Source organism: Coenobita brevimanus, chromosome 15, assembly GCF_032717465.1.
Source record: "Coenobita brevimanus isolate Jiangsu-jjx chromosome 15, ASM3271746v2, whole genome shotgun sequence".
Taxonomy (NCBI): Eukaryota; Metazoa; Arthropoda; class Malacostraca; order Decapoda; family Coenobitidae; genus Coenobita; species Coenobita brevimanus.
The window spans coordinates 31716666-31739978 of NC_136968.1; the positions used below are offsets into that span (position 1 = coordinate 31716666).

General features: G+C 41.0%; 1 protein-coding gene and 1 pseudogene across 1 annotated transcript; both read right to left on the bottom strand.

Moving 5' to 3' along the window:
• Positions 1-3343: 3343 nt before the first annotated feature.
• LOC145390728 (phenoloxidase-activating factor 3-like) lies at positions 3344-21398 on the bottom strand. Its single transcript, XM_080265523.1, has 9 exons — positions 21327-21398; positions 21111-21250; positions 15330-15434; positions 12009-12281; positions 11263-11373; positions 8750-8946; positions 6010-6209; positions 5238-5324; positions 3344-3556 (listed from the first exon to the last, which is right to left on the bottom strand). The coding sequence occupies exons 1-9, from the start codon at positions 21396-21398 to the stop codon at positions 3443-3445; spliced, it is 1299 nt and encodes a 432-aa protein (XP_080121649.1). The 3' UTR covers positions 3344-3442.
• LOC145390782 (5S ribosomal RNA) lies at positions 14172-14291 on the bottom strand (annotated as a pseudogene).
• Positions 21399-23313: the final 1915 nt, after the last annotated feature.

Sequence of the window (23313 nt, forward strand, 5' to 3'; positions counted from 1 at the left end):
TCTTTCTTCATAGCTTAGGTCCCTTAAGCTTGGTATCCATCTTGTAGCGGCCCTTTGAACTTTTTCAATCTTGTCTATATGCTTTTTGAGATGAGGACTCCAGACTACTGATGCATATTCCAGGGTTGGTCTAATGAATGATGTTATTATCCTTTTTAGCATGTCTTCATTTATGTATGTGAATGCTATTCTCATATTTGCAAGCAGTGTATACATGTTCCGTACCTTCTCGCTGATGTGGTCAGCCGGAGATAGTCTGTTATTGATAATCACACCTAGGTCTTTCTCTCTTTCTGATGTGTATAGGGTTTTATTTCCTAACTTATAATCCCAATCAGGTCTTTTTCCACTTTTACCAAACTTGATTACATGACACTTGTCCACATTGAATTCCATTTGCCATGTACTACTCCATTCATGAAGTTTATTTAATTCTTCTTGTAGCTCCCTACAAGAGTCTGTGCTAGTAATTCTCCTTTGTATTTTTGCATCATCTGCAAACATATTCAGATAGCTCTCATTTCCAGTGTTACTGTTTATATCATTTATGTACACTAAAAACATGATTGGTGCCAGCACCGAACCCTGTGGTACTCCACTAGTCACTTCTTTCCATGATGAGTAGTTTCCTCTTAGTACTGTCCTCATTTCTCTTTTTATGAGAAAGTCTTGCATCCAACAAAACAGTTTGCCTCGAATTCCTCCTTGATGGTACAGCTTCCATAAAAGTCTTTGGTGTGGTACTGTGTCAAAAGCTTTCTTGAAATCTAAATAGATACTGTCCACCCATCCTTCCCTTTCCTGTATTGTGTTTGTTACTCTGTCATAGTAGCTCAACAGATTAGTAACACATGATTTTCCTTTTCTGAAACCAAACTGTCTTTCTGTTATCATACTGTGTTTTTCTAGATGATTTACCCAAGCTTTTCTTATAAGTTTTTCTAATACCTTGCTTACAACACTAGTCAGTGATACTGGTCGGTAGTTGAGAGGATTTTGTCTATTTCCTTTCTTGAATAAGGGGACTATATTTGCTTTTTTCCAAATATCAGGTAGTTTCCCTTGACTCAAAGATTTCTTGAAAATTAAAAATAATGGTTTACTTAACTCCTTTGCACATTCTCGTAACACCCAACATGAAATTTCATCAGGACCACTTGCTTTTCCTCTGTCTAATCCACTTAACTCCTCTTGCATTACTTTTTCTGCTATTTGTATATCTGGTAGTATGTGTGGACATGCGTGTTCCACATAGTCTCTCTCAAAAATTTTTTCTTCTGTAAAAACTAATTGGAAATTCTTATTTAGTGCTTCACAAATATCTTTCTCTTGTGTATAAGTGATTCCCTCGTCCGTGATGGATTGTATTATATCTTTTACTTTGGTTTTGCTTCTGATATAGCTGTAAAATAGCTTTGGTTGATCACTACTTTTATTTATTATATCCTCCTCAAACTGTTTTTGGGCTTCCCTCCTTATTCTTGTATAGTCGTTTCTTGCCTGTTTGTAATTATTATATGCCCTTTCACTATTGTGTCTTCTGTATCTATTCCACAACAAATCTCTTCTTTCTTTAGATTTTTTACATTCTGTATTGAACCATTTCTGTATTTTCTTATCTGCTTCTTTGTGCTGTGGGATGTAATTCTGGACTCCTATTTCATAAAATTCACAAAATTTTTTATATACAGCATTTAAATCTTGTCCTCTAAGCTCATTTTCCCAATCAACTTCTAAGAAATACTTCTTTAGGTCTTGATAATTTCCCTTTTTATAGTTTAGTCTCTTTTTGCAACTGTCAGTGCTGTTTACTATGTCATATGCTATCCTGAAGTTATAATTTAGTACTGCATGATCGCTTTTGCCGTGTGGAGGGTGATATATTAAACTGTCAATGTCATTTTCTTGCCTAGTAAATATTAGATCTAGCACTGAAGGTACATCAAGTCCTCTTTTTCTAGTGGTTTCCCTCACATGTTGCGTTAAGAAAAACTCTTGTACGAGATCCAGGAGCTTTTGGTCCCAGCAGCTTTCTTGGCTATTTATATCTAGAGTATTCCAATTTATATTTGTATTGAAATCCCCAGTTAGTATAATTCTTTCCGATTTCTCTTCCATTTTATGTAGCAAGGATCTTATACTATGAATTGTACTCTCTGCTAGGTCCTCATATTCGTCTCTTCCCCATGTGTTTGATTTGGGTGGCATATACAAATTGGCTACAATTACTTTACCTTCAGATGTGTCGATCTCTACTGCAATCAGTTCTACTTGTGATGGTATATCTAGGTTTATTTCCTTGACTTTTAGATTTTTCTTAGTTAATATTATAATTCCTCCTCCTTTTTTTAAATTTCTGTCTCTTCTCCATATATTGTATTCCTCTAAGTTTAGTATGTCATTGGATATCCTTGGTGTTAATTTTGTCTCAGTTAGGCATATTATTTGTGGTTCATTTTCTCTGACATAATCATTCATCTCTAGTAATTTAGATACCATTCCATCCACATTTGAGTACATCAACTTTATCATTTTGTTTATATACTTGTCATGACATGGTTCTACTAACTTCCTCCTTTTTCTTCCATCCTGTTTGTGTACCACTTTCGTACCTGCAATCCTATTACTTTGTAAAAAAATTCTTCTTGTCCTCTTCTGATCTTCCCTCATTTTTTGTTTTTGCTTCCTCCCTTTTCTCTTTCAGTAATTCCAGTTCCTCTTGTGTTAGACATCTTTTTATCCATACATTTTTGAACTCCTCTTTTTCCATAAGATTCTTTGCATTTTTTAGTATCTCTTCCACAGTGTTTACACTCTGGAAAGTCACCTTTAGAGGTCTTGTCTTGCTTTTCTCGTATTTCCCTAACCTTTTGTGTTCCTCTATGTCTTTACTACAGATTTCCTCTGATACTTCTTTCAGTAAGTTCATTACATTTGCCATCTCCTTTTTGTCTCTAGTGATTTTGTTTTTAATTTCTTCCTCTTCTATACCAGTGATTACTATTGATTTATTTATTTCTACTGAATCTCTGACTAACTTTGGATTGTGTGCGTGTGCGTGTACGTGTGTGTGTGTGTGTGTGCGTGTACGTGTGTGTGTGTGTGTGTGTGTAGAAGCTGGATAAATAAAAAGCATCCATTATTTTTCACTTTAATAAAACAACATAAACAACACACTGGTTTAAAATCACCTTAAAATAATAATAATAATAATAACAAAAATAATAATAATAATAAGTTTAACATTTATACACATCACGACCATATTACTCTTGCCCCAGCCCCAGTGTCTTGAAGTCTTGAATGCATTAAGGCTTGAGGTTACGAGTTAAAAATGAACATTCAACGTGGAGAGATGGCAATTTTAGGCCAAGTTAGAGTGAACAGAGTACCGTACATGTCACTCTTGCCCCAGCCCCAGTGTCTTGAAGTCTTGAATGTGTTAAGGCTTGAGGTTGCTGATGATCCAGGGCCTGTACGCGGTGGCATCGGTGTACACGGCCGGCACACCTGTCAGGCCACACCGGAAGTCCAGCCCGCGAGACACGACCCCCACCTGACAGGATTAGAGAGACGTGTTGTATTCTCGTAGCTCCCTAACACCTCTTCCTTAGCGATTTATTTTTAGATAAGGATGGCTAATATCCTTTTGTACGTTATTTATGCAGAGTAGGGCGATATTGGAAGGATTTATGTAACACAGAAGAGGACATTAAGGTGTAGTAAGCAAAATAAATCGCTTAGGAAAAGGTGTTAGGGAGCTTCCTTACCCTACGAGAGTACGGGCCATGGTATGAGGGGGTGTTAGGGTGATCAGGGGGAGAATAAGGGGAGTCAGAGAGATATTAAGGGTGATTAGAGAGTATTAGGTTGATTAGAGAGCATTAGGGTGATTAGAGAGCATTAGGGTGATTAGAGACTATTAGGGTGATTAGAGAGTATTAGGGTGATTAGAGACTATTAGGGTGATTAGAGACTATTAGGGTGATTAGAGAGTATTAGGGTGACTAGAGAGTATTAGGGTGATTAGAGAGTATTAGGGTGATTAGAGAGTATTAGGGTGACTAGAGAGTATTAGGGTGATTAAAATATATGGCATAAGGGAGAATATTAGGGTGGTATTAGAGAGAGAGAGAGAGAGAAAGAAAGAAAGAAAGAGTATTATAGGAAGGATGAGAGACAGTATAAGGCAGACTAAGGGAGGTTATAAGGAAGATCAGAAGCGAGATCGAAAAAATATCTATCAGTCTATCTATCTATTTTATCTATCTATCTATTTATCTATCTGTCTATCGTAAGAAATAAGAGGCACATTAGCAGAAAGGATGGGGAATTGTTTACATATCAACGGTATTAACTGCAGCAACCGATCGAAAATTATCTATCAGTCTATCTATCTATCAGTCTCTCTCTCTCTCTCTCTCTCTCTCTCTCTCTCTCTCTCTCTCCATCTATCTATCTATCTATCTATCTATCTATATCTACCAATTTGTTACACAGTATTTAATAGGCAGCTGGTCAGTGTGTGAAGTACTGTATTGTTAGATTGGGTTGGGTTAATTTAGGTAGGACCAATCTAGTTTAGGTTAGGTCAAACCAGGTTAATTATTACCCCTAATCTTCACCTAAATTAACCTAACCTTACTTTATCTTCACTTAAATTAACCTAGCCTAACCTAATCTTCACCTAAATTAACCTAACCTAACTTAATCTGCACCTAAATTAACCTAACCTAACTTAATCTTCACTTGAATTAACCTAGCCTAACCTAATCTTCACCTAAATTAACCTAACCTAACCTGATCTTCACCTAAATTAACCTAATCTAATCATCACCTAAATTAACCTAACCTAATCATCACCTAAATTAACCTAACCCAATCTTCACCTAAATTAACCTAACCAAACCTAATCCTCACCTAAATTAACCTAACCTAATCTTCACCTAAATTAACCTAATCTCACCTAACCTTGGCCTAAATTAACCTAACCTAACCTAATCTTCACCTAAATTAACCTCACCTCACCTAACCTTGGCCTAAATTAACCTAACCTAACCTAATCTTCACCTAAATTAACCTAACCTAAATTAACTCAACTTATACTAACCATATTTCATGACCAGACTCATTTCACGACTTGCCTTTAACGTATTTCGAATAGTATTTGTACACCTCTCTCTCTCTCTCTCTCTCTCTCTCTCTCTCTCTCTCTTTCAATATCAGTAAGCACCCACCAGCGTAGCCAAAAAATTCCGGCGGATGAAGATGGGACCGCCAGAATCCCCCTGACAGGAGTCTTGGGGGCCACCGCCGAAACAGATCTGTGGAGAGATAGATAGGTAGATAGATTGATTGATAGATGGACAGATAGATAAATGGATACATAGACAGATGGATAAAGATGGAAAGATAGGCAGACATATAGACATACAGACAGACAGATAGTAATACAGATACACAAACACAGAGAGAGAAACAAGTCGAAAAAGTAATCTCCTAAGATGACTAAAATTGTGTGGAGATAGAGAGAAATACGTAAATAACACATCATTGAAGTGAAGGGGTTAATGAAGGCTGGATTTAACTGTAGACATTTGCGTAGTCAGGTTTCCAAAAAGGGGGGGGTTAAAATTTTGGAGGGACATTAAAAAATCCAGAATGTTATAGTCCAAACTGAAATTCTCACGCTGTTACAAATCTTATTACACATTTCAAATTTCCTCTCCTCAAGAACTACTAGCAACTGTTGGGAAGTAATTATCTGTTTTTGGCATTGGTTTAGCTTCCAGTCCACAAAACTATCAGCTGTACCATGGCCAGCCCCAACAAGGCGGAGTCCTTATGAAGAAATATGGCTTATAAAAAGATGCAGGACCATGTTACTGTCTCATTCTGCCAGTGACCTAAGGAAAGTATACTGTGAAAGGATGGAAATATTTTACAGTGAGGCTAAACTTAATGATTAAAACTAAAAATAAGTAAACAGGAAAAAGCCCTATTACTAACCTGTTCTGGGACGAGCGAGTTGTTGTAGATGGGGTTACACCTGGCTTTGTCAAAGAAGGGAAGGCTTGCTCTCTGCAACACCTGGGATGATTTACCTGCTGTCTCTTTCAACCCCCAGCCTGCCACCTCAACCAATCGTGAACCAACTAAGTCCTGCACAGTAAGACCCGCAGGAGGGAGACACAGCGGAGTGACAAATGCTGAAAAGGAGATACCCACCCTTGCATTAAAATCTCCGGGGAAAATTTTGATAACATGTCTTGTTCAAACGCCAGCCCACCACCTCAGCCTTCCATGAGCTTATTAACTCCTTCACACACTGACGTGTAGGAGGGAGACACAGTAGAGTTTAATTCTGAAAAATGAATACTAATGTTTACATTGAAATCTCCAAGGAAAAAATTTAATCAACTTAACCCATTGCTCTTTTGCTCCCTGATGTATATTTTTATTATTATTGTTATTATTCTCATCATTATTATTACTACTATAATTATTATTATTATAAGTATTAGTATTAGTATTACATTCTTATAATCATGCTTAATTCCACACTACACAGACACAGTGGAATAATGAACACTGAAAGGGAGATACTAGTGCTGGTGTTAAAATCTTCAAAAGTAAATTTTCAATCTACAATCCACAATACCAGTCTTGAAAAACAGTCCACAGTCAACGACTTCCATCTCAACACAATCTACAGTTCAAACTTTAAGTCTATGCAGCCAACTCTCCTAAATAGGGCTCTGAACAGTCTAACATCTGCTCAGGTTTCCGCAATGTCTCTAGGTTTCCACACAATCCACAACTTAGGTCTCTATAAAACTAATAATACCCCTCGTCTCTGAACATCCTATCATCTACTTCTAGGTCTATATGCAATCATTAAGGCCTTTACACAGTCCGTAATTTAGGTCCCTATAGAGCTAACAGTCTAATATGTGTCCCTGAATAGCATATAATCTATCTCGGCCTCTTACAGTCTTTAGATCTTTCAACAGTCTATAAATATTAATAAAAAATCATTCTCGCCCCTTATATATCAATCTACAGTCTCTACGCAGTCACTTGGTTCTTCAGCAGCCTATAGTATTTTTCAAAGACAAATTTCTCCACTTGCATATAAATCTGCTACACTCTTTCTACTCTAACTTGGCCCAGATTTTTGTCTTTTTGCAGCTTATTTCATGTCGTTCAATGGCAGAAAAAGACAACATTACAGATCTACATTCTTTCCATTGCACTTCCTCACGACAAGCATCAAAATTTAGTGCCAGTGCTTTCTTACAATGAAGAAATTTGGTCCAAGTTAGAAAAAAAAGAGTATAGTAAATCAACCAATCAATCAATCATTTCCTGTGGCACCCTCGGGGATGCATAGGGCCTCGATGAACTCACACCACCACATCCTATCTTGTGCTAACTCCTCAAGATCTCCCCAACACTCATCTCCAGCTTCCCGTCTCATTGTCCTCACCCACGTTTCTTTTGGCCTTCCTCTACCTCTCCTACCGAGTGCCACCCACCCTGGTGTACCTCGTACTATTCCTTGTCTCCTATACACATGTCCTAGCCACTTCCATCGTGAGAACCTAACATATTCATCGACCGGCTGCACTCCCGTTATTTCTCTAATTCTACTATTTGGTATCCTTTCCCACCACTTAACTCCTAATATTCTTCTAAGTGCTTTTTTTCAAACACCAAGAATTTATTTTCCATAGTCACTGTACTGTACCAAGACTCGTGTCCATAAATTAAGATACTCCTAACCATTACCTTATAAAGTTTGATTTTTGTATGCACAGAAAAATTGTTATTATTCCAAATATTTTTAAGCATTCCCATTGCCTGATTAGCCTTCTTTAACCTTTCCTCGAATTCAAAGTTCAAAGAACCATCCTTGGCTAAGTAAGTACCTAAATATTTAAACCTATCAACTTGCTTTACAACCATACCTCCAATTACACATTCCTGCGCATTTTCCATATTCATATTGATTTTTTCAGTTTTTCCACAATTAATAACCAAACCCACCTTGCGACCTTCACTCACCAAACAGTCCAACACTCTCTGCATCTCTTCTGGCCCATCACAAATCAAAACTATATCATCTGCATAATCTAAATCCAAAAGTGTCCTGTTCTCTCCCCAAAGTATACCTGGACCGGTTTCTGTTCCAACGCGTTTCATAATGTAATCAATGACCAATATAAATAGTAAAGGCGATAGAACACCACCTTGAATTACTCCGGACTTGACTTCAAACGAATCACTCAGACAACCATCAACCATCACTTTACAAAATGTGTCCTCATGCATGTTCATAATGACCCTCACAAACTCCTCTGGTATTCCATAATGTCTCATGATCTTCCCCATAGTCTCTCTCGAAACACTACCCATAATTTTTTAGATTTGCAACAATTTATAAATATCAGTCAAGAACCAATCTCTCCACATTACATGTAAATAAACTATCTAGGTCTCTTCACAGTCTCTGAGGCTTTCAAGAATCTCTGTCTTAATCCCAGACCATTCTCTCCACTTAAGCATGAATGTACTAGATATTTCGGTCTATACCTAATATCTAGTTCTTTTGACAGTCTTGTAAATAGTAATCACCAATCATGCTCTCCATTAACGTATAAATGTACTAGCTATTTCGGTCTATACATAATTCCTAGTTCCTTCGACGGTCTGTTAAGATTAATCACTAGTCAGTCTCTCCACTTACGCCCCAACTTTGCCTTCCCGTCGAGTCGGATGAGGGCGATGTCGTCACTCACTCTGGTCCTCTTGTCGAAGTTAGGGTGGATGATGATCTCAGTTGGCGAGAAGTCCTGCGGGGGAGGGGCGCACACTTGAGGGTATCCAGGGCCGGTGCAGTCTCGTTCAGTTGCCAGGTTCAGCTCACCTAGTCTAATAACCTGCCTGGAATATGTAAAATGAAACGAAGAATAAGACTATACTTCATTCATTCTTACTTGGTGAAGAATTAATACACACACGCTGAAACCCTCTTAGTGAGTTGGCAAGTTCGGCTCATGCAGTCAAATAACTTCGCTGGGATATATATATATATATATATATATATATATATATATATATATATATATATATATATATATATATATATATATATATATATATATATATATATATAAACGAAAGAATAAGGCTATAGTTCATTTACTTTACTTGATGAGCCTTTAATGTATACATGCTGAAACCCTCTTAGTCTCAGTGAGTTCGCAGTTTCAGCTCACACAGTCTAATAACCCCCCTAAAATAGTTAAAGAATAATGGTGATATTATTAACCCAGTAACAACAAGCAGCAGTAAGTGCTCCCCGTCTGACGCCAAGAAACAACTAACCACATCGATCCATATCCGTCCCATCAAACTTCAGATATGTGGCTATGTAGGTGTATTATTTTCCCGACATGCTTAAGATATGTATAAGGTGCATGATTAACCACCACAACCACGTATGTCTGTATTTCCAACCAAGTGTAACTTCTGACTCTACTTGCAACCAAATGTAACTTCTGACTCTACTTCCAACCAAATGTAACCTCTGACTCTACTTCCAAGCAAATGTAACTTCTGACTCTACTTCCAACCAAACGTACCTTCTGACTCTACAAACGTAACTTCTAACTTTATTTGCAACCAAATGTAACCTCTGACTCTGCTTCCAACCAAATGTAAACTCTGACACTACTTCCAACCAAACATAAGTTCACGTCACTTCATACACATCTAAAATATTCATAAAAATAAGTCTAGCTATTCCTCATATTTAGCAGAAAAAGACAATGGGTTTGACTGAAGCTAGGATGGATATTGGCCTGTTGCTTTTGATACCTCCCCTCCCCTCTTAGCATTTCGTTGGAATTTAAGTTGAGAATACGTGTCTCCATCCTCGGGGTCTCCCATCATACTCCCAGCCCTGTTTTAACCCAAATGACAAAATATCTTACACAAGGCATGCATTAGTTTTTAAAAACATATTAGTCTGGCCTGACAAACATGACGATAAGCCTAATATTTCGTGTTGCAAAGAAAGAGAGAGAGAAAAAAAAATTACTTAGCTCTTGCCATCGATATTGCTCTGATGGGCGTAAAACTTGATCTGGCGCCTTCTCCTAATTATATTACATTAAGACATGGATGTAGTAACAGCATTAAGAGATCGGATTCATTCATTTTTTCTTTCTTTTTATTTGTGAAATAGTGGTTTATTATTGTTGTTGTTGTTGTTATTATTATTATTACAGGTGCTCGTGGGCCCTTCGGGCCCGTTGCACTTGCTCTTGAGGAGGGCTCTCGCGCTGCTATAATATATTTTAGTTATAGCTGTGGGCAAAAAATTCTACGGAGATCCTATGCCGAGCGCCGGGAGCGGCGTTTTTGGGTCAAAATGTGATCTCTCATTAAATATAGCAAAAGTTTTTCAATCGTGATGGGACCAAGTTTTTTCACATCAGCGAATTTTTTGCGATTTTTTGTGCCAATGTTGGTGCGATTTGAATGTGTAGTTTCGGCTGCCCAAAATACACACACACACACACACACACACACACACACACACGCACGCACGCGCGCGCGCTAGTGCTATACCGTAGTATATTAGATTATTATTATTATTATTATTATTATTATTATTATTATTGCTGCTGCTGCTGCTGCTGATATTACTGCTGCTGGTACTGCTACTATTACTACTACTACTACTACTAGGCCTACCACTATTACTACCACCACTTCCAATACTACCACCACTACCACTACTACTACTTCTTTGCTTCGGGGACATAAAGAGGAATTTTGCCTTATTAATGAACAATATTAAACCAAATATAACTCATTAAGTTCTCCCAGTCCCCCCCGTAAGTAAGTAAATGAGTAAATAAATAAAGAAAAATATACTGCAGAGGTAAAGGAAGCTCCAAGTCACTGAGAGGGACAGGTGCTCTCTCTCTCTCTCTCTCTCTCTCTCTCTCTCTCTCTCTCTCTCTCTCTCTCTCTCTCTCTCTCTCTCTCATCATAAGGAACTGCGCAGGGAGAGATTTTAATAATAATAATAATAATAATAGTAGTAGTAGTAGCAGTAGTAGTAATAACAATAACAACAATAATAATAACGAAATACAAAAGGCAGAAAAAAAGACGAAGGAAGAACAGCCAAAACAACACTAAAACCAACTCTATCCACCAGTCTGACCGGCAAGACAAGTAACTCACAGGTCCAGGCCGAGGACGTAGGTGGGATGGACGCAGTGGGCGGCGGTGATGACGTACTGCTGTGTGATGAGCGACCCACCACAACCCCATATCGGCCTGGTGCGAGCTGGTGTGGGCACGGGAAAGAGTGGTGAGAAGAGAGGTGCGGGGAGAGGTGAGAGGAGTGGTGCGGGGAGAGAGGTGTGGTGGTGATGATGCAATACTGGGGAATGTAGTGGTGGAGAGGTATGTGATGATTATGATGATGATAATGATGATGATGATGATGATGATGCAACACTGGGAAACGCAGTGGTGGAGAGAGATGTGTGATGTTGATGATGATGATGATGCAACACTGGGAAAAAGTATGTCGTCAATCCTGTGCCAACCTTGTGTCTTCCATAATTTCCATTCCTCCCTGAGCGTCAGAGAGCAGCCTTTCTTCTCACACTCTTTTTGCTGTGCCTCCATATTGCCATCACAGAAACAAAATAAAATAAAATCTCACATAACACTTCCTGGGCTAAATACAGGGTGATCTTCTGTACTGAACCTGGCATGTGTTGGATGATTAATGACCAGGATGATACTCTATACCGACCTTCCTTTGGGTATTCTCTGGACCTTCAGTTTGGGGGCTGCACAAACTGTATATGAATCTGTTGCAGGAAATATATACCTTTCAGAACCTCATGATTTACCACATGAAAATAGCGTATCAAGTCCTGGCACACCATTATGAAGAGCTAAAACAGGACTTACAGTTATACCCAAGCAGTGCCATCCAGGGAAAAGGCTGTCTAAGTTCTACGTCCCTGCCTCCAGTGACCCAGCTTGGCTCCATATCGACTGGAATGGCCTCAAGCGGTGCCGATTTGGGGCTTTCCCATGCCTGTACCGCCTGTCGCTTCTCCCTGATTATCAAGACGCTGGGGGTCGGGGCCAGCAGTGGTTGCCGGCCTTCCGTGCCACAGGTCTCAGGAAGAAGTGTTTCACCGTTGACTGGCAATGTGGTGTTGACTGGCAGTAGGATTGCACTGGCGCCAGGACAACACACCTGAGAATGTAGTGATCATAACCTGGGAAATATGATAAAAATCTTGGGTTATGGTAATGATGATGGCGGCGGCGCGGTGGTAGTGGTATCAACACAAAAACTCTTTTTTCCACTTAAACCACCAAAACACACACACACACACACACACACACACACACACACACACACACACACACACACATATATTTTATACAATATATATGCTACAGGGGATTTGTGTAACCAGTGATTTCATGAAATCCCTAGGGAATTTGTGAAATTATTTTAAATTAGGATGGGTTAATAAAGATTAAGTTAACTTAGGCTGCGGTTAGGTTAGGCTGGGATAATCTAGATTAATAGGTTAGGTTTAGATTTATATATATATATATATATATATATATATATATATATATATATATATATATATATACACACACACACACACGGATAGAACTTGGCCACTCCCACAGCTTGAAAAAGACGTTAAAATTGCATGAAATTCGATGAGTCTTGATTGTAAGGTAGGGATGAATCTTCTTGGTTATTAGTCAAAAATACCCTCCACTATGACTACGTTTGGCCATCAACTAAGCTAGCAAAGGGGTCCAGATGTTTGCCAGGTGAGAAGACCACATTATACCCACACTGACACAGGCGCCTTCATGTGGTGGCACTGATATAACTGGGAGGTGGGGCTGCCCAGTTATATAAACGTCCCTCAGTTTCACCAAAAGGAAGATGGTGGACTGCTGGAGGATAGCTTCAGCCTGCAGTGCACTGGGTTCACATTTTGATGGAGCTGAATGAACTACTACTGCTACAAAAACAACAACAACTACTACTCCTATTAGTACTACTACTACTACTACTATTACAACAGCAACCACTACTAGTACTGTTACCACCAGTACTACTAGTACTGTTACCACCAGTACTACTAGTACTGTTACCACCAGTACTACTACTACTACTATGGTCTGACAAATCTAAACTGGCGGCTAGGGTGTGGCGCGACCCTCTGTACAGTGTTGCTATGGTTCCCAAACCCGCGATGTGAAACGGCTATTATATATGTAAAAGGCATCACAAATAAGATAAACACATATGAAGACAATGTTAACGTGTGTAATTTAATATATGAAAGAACAGTAAACTCATTATGCATAAAATATTTATACGGCAATAAAGAAACGTGGCATAAATATTTTACAGTATTGCTAAAAAAAAAAAAAATGTAGTCACTTTTATTGGCTTTTACCGTATTTCTGGGGTGGGTAATAATGTCACAATTATGATTATAAGATAATGTGCAGGAATATAAGTAAAAATATACCAATTTCTTAGTAAAAGAAAAAATAATACATTAAACCCTCGTGTGCGGCAACACTCACACGGACCCAGACTAACCCAGCCAGAGCCTCCTCGTGTAACATTCCTTTGTGTCCTTACCTCATCGATGGTGTGGAAATAGTCAAATTTACAATATGTACAATATAATGTAATAGAAAATAACCAAAATGTATCCTAAAACATCATAGGAGAGAGAGAGAGAGAGAGAGAGGGGGGGGGAAGGTAGGCCAGGGGAGGTGTTGAGGGAGAGATGGAGGGGGGGGAAGGTAGGCCAGGGGAGGTGTTGAGGGAGAGATGGAGGAAGAGAGGGAAGGAAGGAGGGAGAGAGTGACTGAATGAAAACAAATCATGGCGCTGCACCAGCGAGGTCATCTGGCGACAAATGTAAAACAATAATAAATATTTTAAAATATCATTCATCATTCATTGCCAGACGCCATGTATCCCAAACGGGGTGGCCAAGGGCTTAGAGTTAATTGTTTTACAGGGAGGGGCACTAATCCTCCACCAACCCCACTTGACACGTAGGGAGAACGTTATGCCAACAGAATCTGGTGTTCCCAGGCGGTCACCCATCCAAGTACTAACCAGACCCAACGTTGCTTAACTTCACTGATCGGACGGGGAGCGGTGTACTCAACGTGGTATAATAAAAAAATAAAGAAATGAAAGCATAAGTTTATCAGTCACTCATAAAAGAAACAAAATTCCCCAGGGTGATGCACATCTCCTCCGGGAGAGAGAGAGAGAGAGAGAGAGAGGGTGGGGGGCACCGCTCGTACGGAAAACGTGGCACCACTGTAGAGAGCTTCGTGCCCCACCCTAGCCGCCAGTTTAGATTTGTCCTACCATACCACCACCAGTACTACTACAACTATACTACTATTATTACATCAATCTAATATACTATAGCAGTAGCCATGTGTGTGTGTGTGTGTGTGTGTGTGTGTGTGTATTTTGGGCAGTCGAAACGACACATTCAAATCGCACCAAAATTGGCTCAAAAATCGCAAAAAATTCGCTGATGTGAAACAACTTGGTCCCATCACGATTGAAAAACTTTTACTATATTTAATGAGCAATCAAATTTTGACCCAAAAAACGCCGCTCCCGGCGCCCGGTCGGTTGCCGTGGCCGAGTGGTTAATATCTAGGACTTGCGTGCAGACAACTTGGGTTCCATTCCGAAGCGAGGTGAGGGCGCCTTTCTTCGGTGCAGAAGTGTCCTGGTGCACCAAAATTGGCATGAAATAATTCGCTAATGTCGAAAAACTTGGTCCCATCTCGACTGATGATTTTTTTATTAAAGTTAAGAGCGATCAAAGTTTGGTTCGGAAAACAACTCGTTCGGTACCGGGACTTTTAGAAATCGAGTCTACTCGAGCCATGTGAGAAGCACGAGAAAACGAGTGTGAAGCATGAGAAAGCGAGCGCGTAGCGCGAGAGCCCTCCGCAGGAGTAAGTGCACGAGGGCCAGAAGGGCCCACGAGCACTTGTAACTACTATTACTACTACCACCACCAGTACTACAACACTACTACTACTACTGCAAACACAACAACAACAACAACAACAACGACTACTACTACTGCTATTACTACTACCACTACAACAATTACTCCCACCACCACCACCAACTCACACCACACCAACCACACGCACCTTGATATTCAAACGCTCCCTGTCGCAAATCGCACCTTGGATTCTTCTGATAATGGCCGCGTTGGGTTTCCGCAGCAACTTCTGAAATGGACTGCAGGTGTGGAGAGGGGAACACGGCTCCCTCACGCTGCATTTCGAAGCTGTTGGGAGGAAATTAGAGTGAGTTCTTAACGAATGTATGGTTTGTGAGATGGAGAGAGATTATGAGACAGAGGGGTGTGAGATGGAGGGATGGATTGGAGAGATATATGTGAGAGAGTGGTGTGAGATGGAGGGATGGAGTGGAGAGATGCGAGAGAGGGAGGGGTGTGGGTTGGAGGGATGGAGTGGATATATGTGAGAGAGTGGTGGGTGAGATGGAGGGATGGAGAGATATATGAAAGGGATGGCGTTGGAGGGAGGGCAGTCAAATGGTCCACGACAGGGCATCATGGAGGCGTTTTGTTTGCTGACACCTCTTAGATAGACGGATATTCTTCCCTCCGTTGATAAGTCAGTATTATGTTATTTCCAGCATAACAGAAAACTACAACCCCCTCAGCTTAGCAAAATTCCCAGACGCTGCATATCGAAGCTGAAAAATAAATAAATAAATACATAAAAAAATTAATAATAAATAAGGTAAAATAAAGACTATGATACGTCCTTGCTTATGTCTCCTTTTTAATGCTGTCTTTACTTCTTCTATTTACAGTATAAGCGAAACACTGAATATAAACTGAAGCTTCGAATTACAGTACGAAGCTCCCTCGCACTGCTCTTCGAAGCTCCCGGGAAAATGAAACAGAATGATTAAAAGATGGATGGGGAGCCTTCGTTCATCATTTCCTTTTTGTATATTTCTCTCCGATTTAGAGTATAAGAAGGAAAAGCTTGTAAACGATCCCTCACTCACGCACTGCAAAGCCCTCTCGAAGCATAAAACCAATGTAAATAATAAGTTTCGTAAATAAGGTGGTAATGTGGGTGTATGAACTAGAAAATCTGAAAATAAAACAGGAACTTGATGTAAAAAGAAAAAAAGGGAAAGAAATCTCTGTGTAAACTTAAAAAAAAACTATGTGAATAACCAGAAAATTTTTAAACAGGAATTCTTGAGTCAATAGACCAGCGTTTCCCAACCTAGGGGGCGCGCCCCCCTGGGGGGGCGTTTGAGATTGCTAGGGGGGGCGTGGGGTAATCAAAATTCAACATAGCGCTAGGCCATTCAAATGCATACAGGGTGTTCCCAAAGATATGTAGGAATAAGAAACTTTGATAGGAAAACTTCACAATCGTCATTTCAAGCAACCACATGTAGTGTTGCCATCTAGCGTCTTTAGCATCCATATGGAACAGATAAAAGCATCGTTGTTTAGGCGTCAGAGGGGTGGCCCGGGTGGGGGGCATCATGAATGTTGTCCTGACCAAAGGGGGCCGCAGTGTTAAAAAGGTTGGGAACCCCTGCAATAGACGATTTTGTTAATCTCGTAAATAGTAAACAAACTATTATAAACAATAGTAAACAATATAAACCCAGTAAACAATACAGAGTAAACATAAACAACAGAAAACAATATAAACAGTAGGCCTAAATATTATAAACAACAGTAGACATTATAAACGACAGTAAGCTGTTTAACAACAGTAAACATTATAATCAACAGTAAACAATATAACAACAGCAAACAATATAAACAGTAAACATATACAACAAAAATTATAAACAGTAAACATTACAAAGAGTAAACATTATAAACAACAGTAAACATTACAAACAACAGTAAATACTACATATAACAGTAAACACATTACAAACAACAGTAAACACTATGAACAACAGTAAATACTACATACAACAGTAAACACATTACAAACAAGAGTAAACATTACAAACGATAGTAAACATTATAGACAGTAAACATTATAAACAACTGTAAACAATAAACACAACAGTAAACAATATAAACAACAGTAAATATCATAAACAACAGTAAACATTATAAACAACACTAAACTATAAACAACAGTAAACATTTCAAACAATAGTGAACATTATAAACAACAGTAAACAATATAAACAGTAAACATTATAAACAGTAAACATTATAAACAGTAAACATCATAAACAACAAACATAAACAACAGTAAACAATATAAACAACAGTTCGTTCGTTTTTTAAGGCTCCAACATGCTTGCATGCGTCGGTCTTGGTCACCTAATGGCGGCTCTCTATAATGCTTGATCACTGGCACCTTCTGTATTTTGTCCCTTATCCCTGAGTTCACATTCAATGACCTCGTCCCAGGTCTTTTTCGGTCTGTCTCTCGCCACCCTACCCCTAACATTAACAGCTCTCACTTTCTGCACCAATTATCATCTCCCATCCTCTCCACAAGCTCAAATCTCAATCTACCTTTCCTCATCAAAACACCAATACACTCCAGTCCCATCCTGCCCCTCAACTCTTCCATCAGAAGCCTAGCCCCCCCCCCCCCCGAGGCCTCGCACTCAGGGACATACTGCACATCCACCAAATCATTGTCATTTCTGTACGTTTGTGCCTGCGAATATCCTCTTCCTTTACTGCCCAGGTCTCATTACAGTACAGCATTACACTCTAGCACATGTCACATACAGAAATCCCTTAGCACGGAGAGAGAGCCCTCTCAATGTCAGGAGAGGCAACAGCTCCCTGAACTTCTTCCAACCGCTCCTCACTCTAGCCACAGAGCTAGCTCCAAACCCACCTCCGGCACATAACATGTCTCCCAAATAACAAAACTCTTCCACACACTCAAGAGACTCACCAGCAAGTTCAAACCTTTCACGCCTGACAATCTCCACCTGTTCTCCCCGACACACCGCACACGTGAAATCAGCATTATCTCGCAGTCTACCTCTGATACCACTACATCTTTTATGCACCCACTTATCACAAGCACTGCACAATATGGAATTGCTTCCCATGCCCTTGTGGCAGATCGTACATGGCCACTCCCCCTCTTCTTTGACAGTACCGCCCCCAGCCCTAGATGCCATCACTTTTGTTTTATCTGCATTTACTCTTAAGCCCTTGTGCCCCATACCATACCATCTCCCCACTTCCTGAATATTTCCTCCGTCTCCCTTTCATTCTCTGCAATTAACACCAAATCATCAGCATACAACATCACTCACGGGAGTCCATTTCTGAAGTCACGTGAGAGAGCTTCAAGTACCATGATAAACAAGGGGCTCAAGACTGACCCCTGATGCACACCAACATTCACGGTAAACTCGTCACTCAAATCTCCATTCACCCTTAAGTGGATGCAAGCTGCCTCATACTGTACATGGCCATAACCACCCTAACCAGCCACTCCTCCATCCCAAGCATTCTCATTGCCCACTTCACCACCTCTCTAGGGACTCTGACAAAGGCCTTCACCAAATCAACAAAAACATAGTACATCCCTTTTCTTTCCTCTACATTTTTCCTGAAGCTGTCGAACAACGAATATGGCATCAGTGGTCCTTTTGCCTGGCATCAACCCAAATTGCATTTCAGCAATATTCACTCTTTCTCTAATCATTCCTTCTAGAACTCTCTCCATTACCTTCATTATCTGGTTGAAAAGCTTTATGTCTCTATAATTTTCTCTTTCCAGGGCATCACCCTCCCCCTTGTACACATTTACAATTACACTCTTCAGCCAATCATCTGGGACAACACACTCAAATATAATCGTATTTATCAGATCAGTGACTAACCCCACTCCTATATCTCCTGAGACTTTCAACATTTCAGCAGTCAACCCAGACACACCTGCTGCCTTCCCCACCTGCATCCTGCCTGTTGCCCCGCTCACAGTAGCAGCGTGAGCAGGGCAATAGGCAGTAAACAATATATACAACAGTACACATTATAAATTACAGTAAACATCATGAACAATAAACAGTAATCAAAGAGTAAAAAATTTAAACCACAGTAAACATTATAAACAACAGTAAACAATATAAACAACAGTAAACAAAATCCATTATAAACACACACACACACACAACTCTCTCTCTCTCTCTCTCTCTCTCTCTCTCTCTCTCTCTCTCACACACACACACACACACACACACACACACACACATGCACACAAATCACCAGAATAAACAAAATATCTACTATATACAATCTCAGACAAAATCTGTACTTAACACCATTACATTTTCGATTCATTCTCTCTCTCAGGCTCACATGACTTACTCCCAGCCAAATAAAATCGTCTGGCGTTATTGGAAAGGCAGAATCGGAGTATGTGCGATTTTGCTAGTGTTACCACCCAGCGCGTGAAAATCCTTAAGGTGCGACTGACTGACTAGGCTTCTGATAGCGTAAGGGGTAAAATTATATCCCTCATTCCTTCACTCACCTCGTCTCACCTCTCTGCTTGCCTCCGTCATTATCATCATCATCATCACTACACCGACCTTCATCCTGACCTGTTGAATGGTGTTAAAGTAATAATAATAATAACAATAATAATAATAATAATAATAATAACCAATACCACCATCCTTCCCTCTCATCCGTTGAATTGTGTCAAAATCAATCACTCGCCGCCACCACCACCATCCTCCTATTCATCACCAGCCTCCCTTCTCACCCTTTGGATAGTATTAAAATCATCATCATCATCATCATCTTTTATTAATGGAGTGGGGTGGATTCAGAGGCAACAAGTGGGAGAATTAGTAACCAAGAAGACTCATTCCTACCTCATAAGAGTGGCTCAGCTAACGAGAATGATAATCATGAAATGGGGCTCAAGGTGTTAAATACATCAAACTAAAAATCTACGAACCACTGTACGCTTAGGTGGAATAGCACGACCTGCAGCACTAACACCTCTCACCTATGTTTCAATGGTAACTGCGGTAAATGACGACTCCGCCCTCCGGCTCCGCTCCCGCTGTTTGTGTAAGTTCGGAAATTCGGGGGAAAGTTGCCTGACGTCGCTGTTACAAAAAAAAAAATAAATAAAAAAAAATTAAAAAAAATAATAATCATCATTCATGAGAAATCGATTTAGTCTACCTTAATGTTGAAAATGGCTAAGGTAAAGAACTAGAATAAAAATTCTTGTAAGTACTGTACTTATTCCGATAACAAACCCTTCGCTGTCATCCATAAATCGGTTAACACAATTTGAAATTAGTTTCGGCGGACAGGTATAAACACCCTTATAGTTAAATATTTAAGAAAATATGACCGTTTGTTAATAACTGCTTCTCAATCTTTTTGTAATGCTAGGTGTTTTAGGGTCGGCTTCCCGTCCCTATAACGCCTTGTATGTAGCTGGGTTCTCTTTTTAGACCGGAGCTTGGACAGATAGGAGAGAGGCAAGACACAAAAACTCAAGGCAACAACCTTATATGTGTATTACTAAATTCTACAGCGAAAGGGTAGATGTCACGAATACAGATATACTGGACAATTATCATTCTTAGGCCTAGATATGGGTCGTTAGTATCGCGCAGGATACTACAGGTCAAGGTCGGGTAAGGTGAAAAGCACTTAGGGCAGAGGGGTTATGCACTATTATTGCAGGAAGTCCAAGTTATATATATTGGTGGAACTGGTGGTACTATCTCACTGTGGGTAATTATTACTTTAACACTAGGGCCTGCGCATGACCTTAGTGTGGTGCGGCGTTATTATTTGGTAGCGTGTTCACTGTGATAGACCCGTACTTCACTGCCCTGCCGTGTTCACTGTTTCACTGTTACCTTATTTATTCCACCACTCTTTATATTGTCACTGATGCTTTTCTCACTGACTTCTTTTATACTGTTAATTCACTGTTCTGCCTTTACTTCACTGTCACGGACACTGCTTTCACTGTCACTCCTTTCTGGTCTGGACGTCGTGGCGGTCAGGTACAAGGGCGGCGGAGGTGACTCATCCTCACTACTGAGGAGGCTGGGTTCCGCCGAGGGCCTCTGTGTTCAGGGGCCACGGGATCATGCGTAAGGGCGTCCTCTCTCGTCCGGGGCTGCTGGTGACGAAGGGTCCCGCGCTTTTGGGGCTTGGGGAGGGAGTCTGGCCCTTGGGGCTGGGGCCGAATAGCTGCCTGAACTTCTCGCTCATGCGCCGGATGGAGGACGAGGATCTCCAGGGTCTGGGTGTAGGATGGTCCCGCCCGGGGGTCCTGGGGGCGGTCTGGAGGTCCCAAGGGCTGCGGTGCCCGGTGTTTGGAGACGCCGTCAAGAGGGGGCTGCAGCGTCGGCCTACGTCGGGGTCCGTCAGGCGAGTCCTCTCAGGATCCGGCTGCAGGGAGAAGAGCCTGGTGGTAGTCACGGGGCCTCTCCAGTACTCCTCCAGGCTAGAGGCTCCCTCTGGGTCGTAGGTTGGTGAACAGGAGTCAGCACCTGACGGAGGTGCGGCTACCGGCTGTCTCCTGCAATAGGGCGCGGCTACCGGCCGTCGCTAAGGCCTGGCTACTGGCCGTGGCCTGGGGGAGGAAGCGGCTACAGGCTGACTCAGGGGCACCTTCAGAGTGGCTACAGGCTGTCTCCTGACGAAGGCGGGAGCGGCTACCAGCCGTCTCCTGGTTTCCTCCAGAGTGGCTGCATGCCGTCTCCTGTAGAAGGGTCGAGAGGCTACAGGCCATCTCTTGAGGGGCACCTTCAGAGCGGCTACCGGCCATCTCCTGACGAAGGCGGGAGCAGCTACAGGCCATCTCCTGTTTGCCTCCAGAGCGGCTGCAGGCTGTCTCCTGTAGGAGGGTTGAGCAGCTACAGGCTGTCTCGTTAGGGGCACCTTCAGAGCAGCTTCTGGCCATCTCCTGACGAAGGCGGGAGCAGCTACAGGCCGTCTCCTGTTTGCCTCCAGAGCGGCTGCAGGCTGTCTCCTGTAGGAGGGTTGAGTGGCTGCCGGCTGTCTCAGGGGTGCTGACTGGAGCTGGAGTAACAGCTCCACCCCGTAGTTGTTGGTGGTCGGTTCGCCCGGAAGGTAGTCTCGTATTCTTGCTATGGTGGCGGCGGGCGAGCTCCGGGTCATAGGGGCGCGCGGCCCGGGCGGACTTATGTCTTTGTCGCCCGGAGTCCAGGCGTGCTGTATATGCTCCTTGGTGGGCTCCTTCTGGGGATGTTAGCTTGCCCTCCGTGACATCTTACTGCATTATACTTTTAGTGAATGCTTCCCAAGTTTGTCCAATCTATTCTACATTTATTGTCAACATCCATTACGGTACTCATTCCTATACAATTTTCGTTGGCATATTTACATATCACCGCCTCATAGCCTACGTCTTACATTCAGTGGCGTCGCAAGGGGGGGAGGGGCTGGGGGGACATTTGCCCCCGGGCGCTGCCTCGAGGGGGGGGGCCAAATGGGGTCAGGAGAAAATTTTAAAAGTCATATCATATAACTGGAGATGATACTGATAGGAAAATGAGAAACATCCTCAAGCAAGCCTCTTATCTAGCTACAAATATTATAATAATATAAAGTATGATGTCTAAGTAAATATCTATCCAAGCATTAACAGAATATGATAACTGTCATTATTGTGAACAGTGCAACGAGGTCCTGTGGGGGCGAACGGGGCAACGCCTGAAAACGCAAAGTGTTACCCATGTACTTACTCTTGGGGTGGTTTTCTTTCATTATCTTATTTTATACAGTGTTGTATCTATTTTATTTATATTTTGAATAATGTTGAGTGATTAGTTAACAATAAAATATTTTTAATATTTAGCAATTTACTATATAAGATAAGAAAGAGACCCACAAGAGAATCAAGATTATCTTCATGCATTCTTGAATGCCACCGATAGAGCTAGCGAGTTGCGAACGTTCGTAGTTGACAAGCTACAGCACATTCGAGGTTGATGGAAACGAACAGACCATTTTACATCTTTATCAAACCTCATCTGCACCCATAAGTATTTCAGCTTTCCGTAGGTGTATCAATACGCATATAGAAGTTTTCCTGCTAATTATTTTTCAGAGGATATCGGTCTTCTCGCATATGCAAACTGGCAAACTGGTACTATAAGAG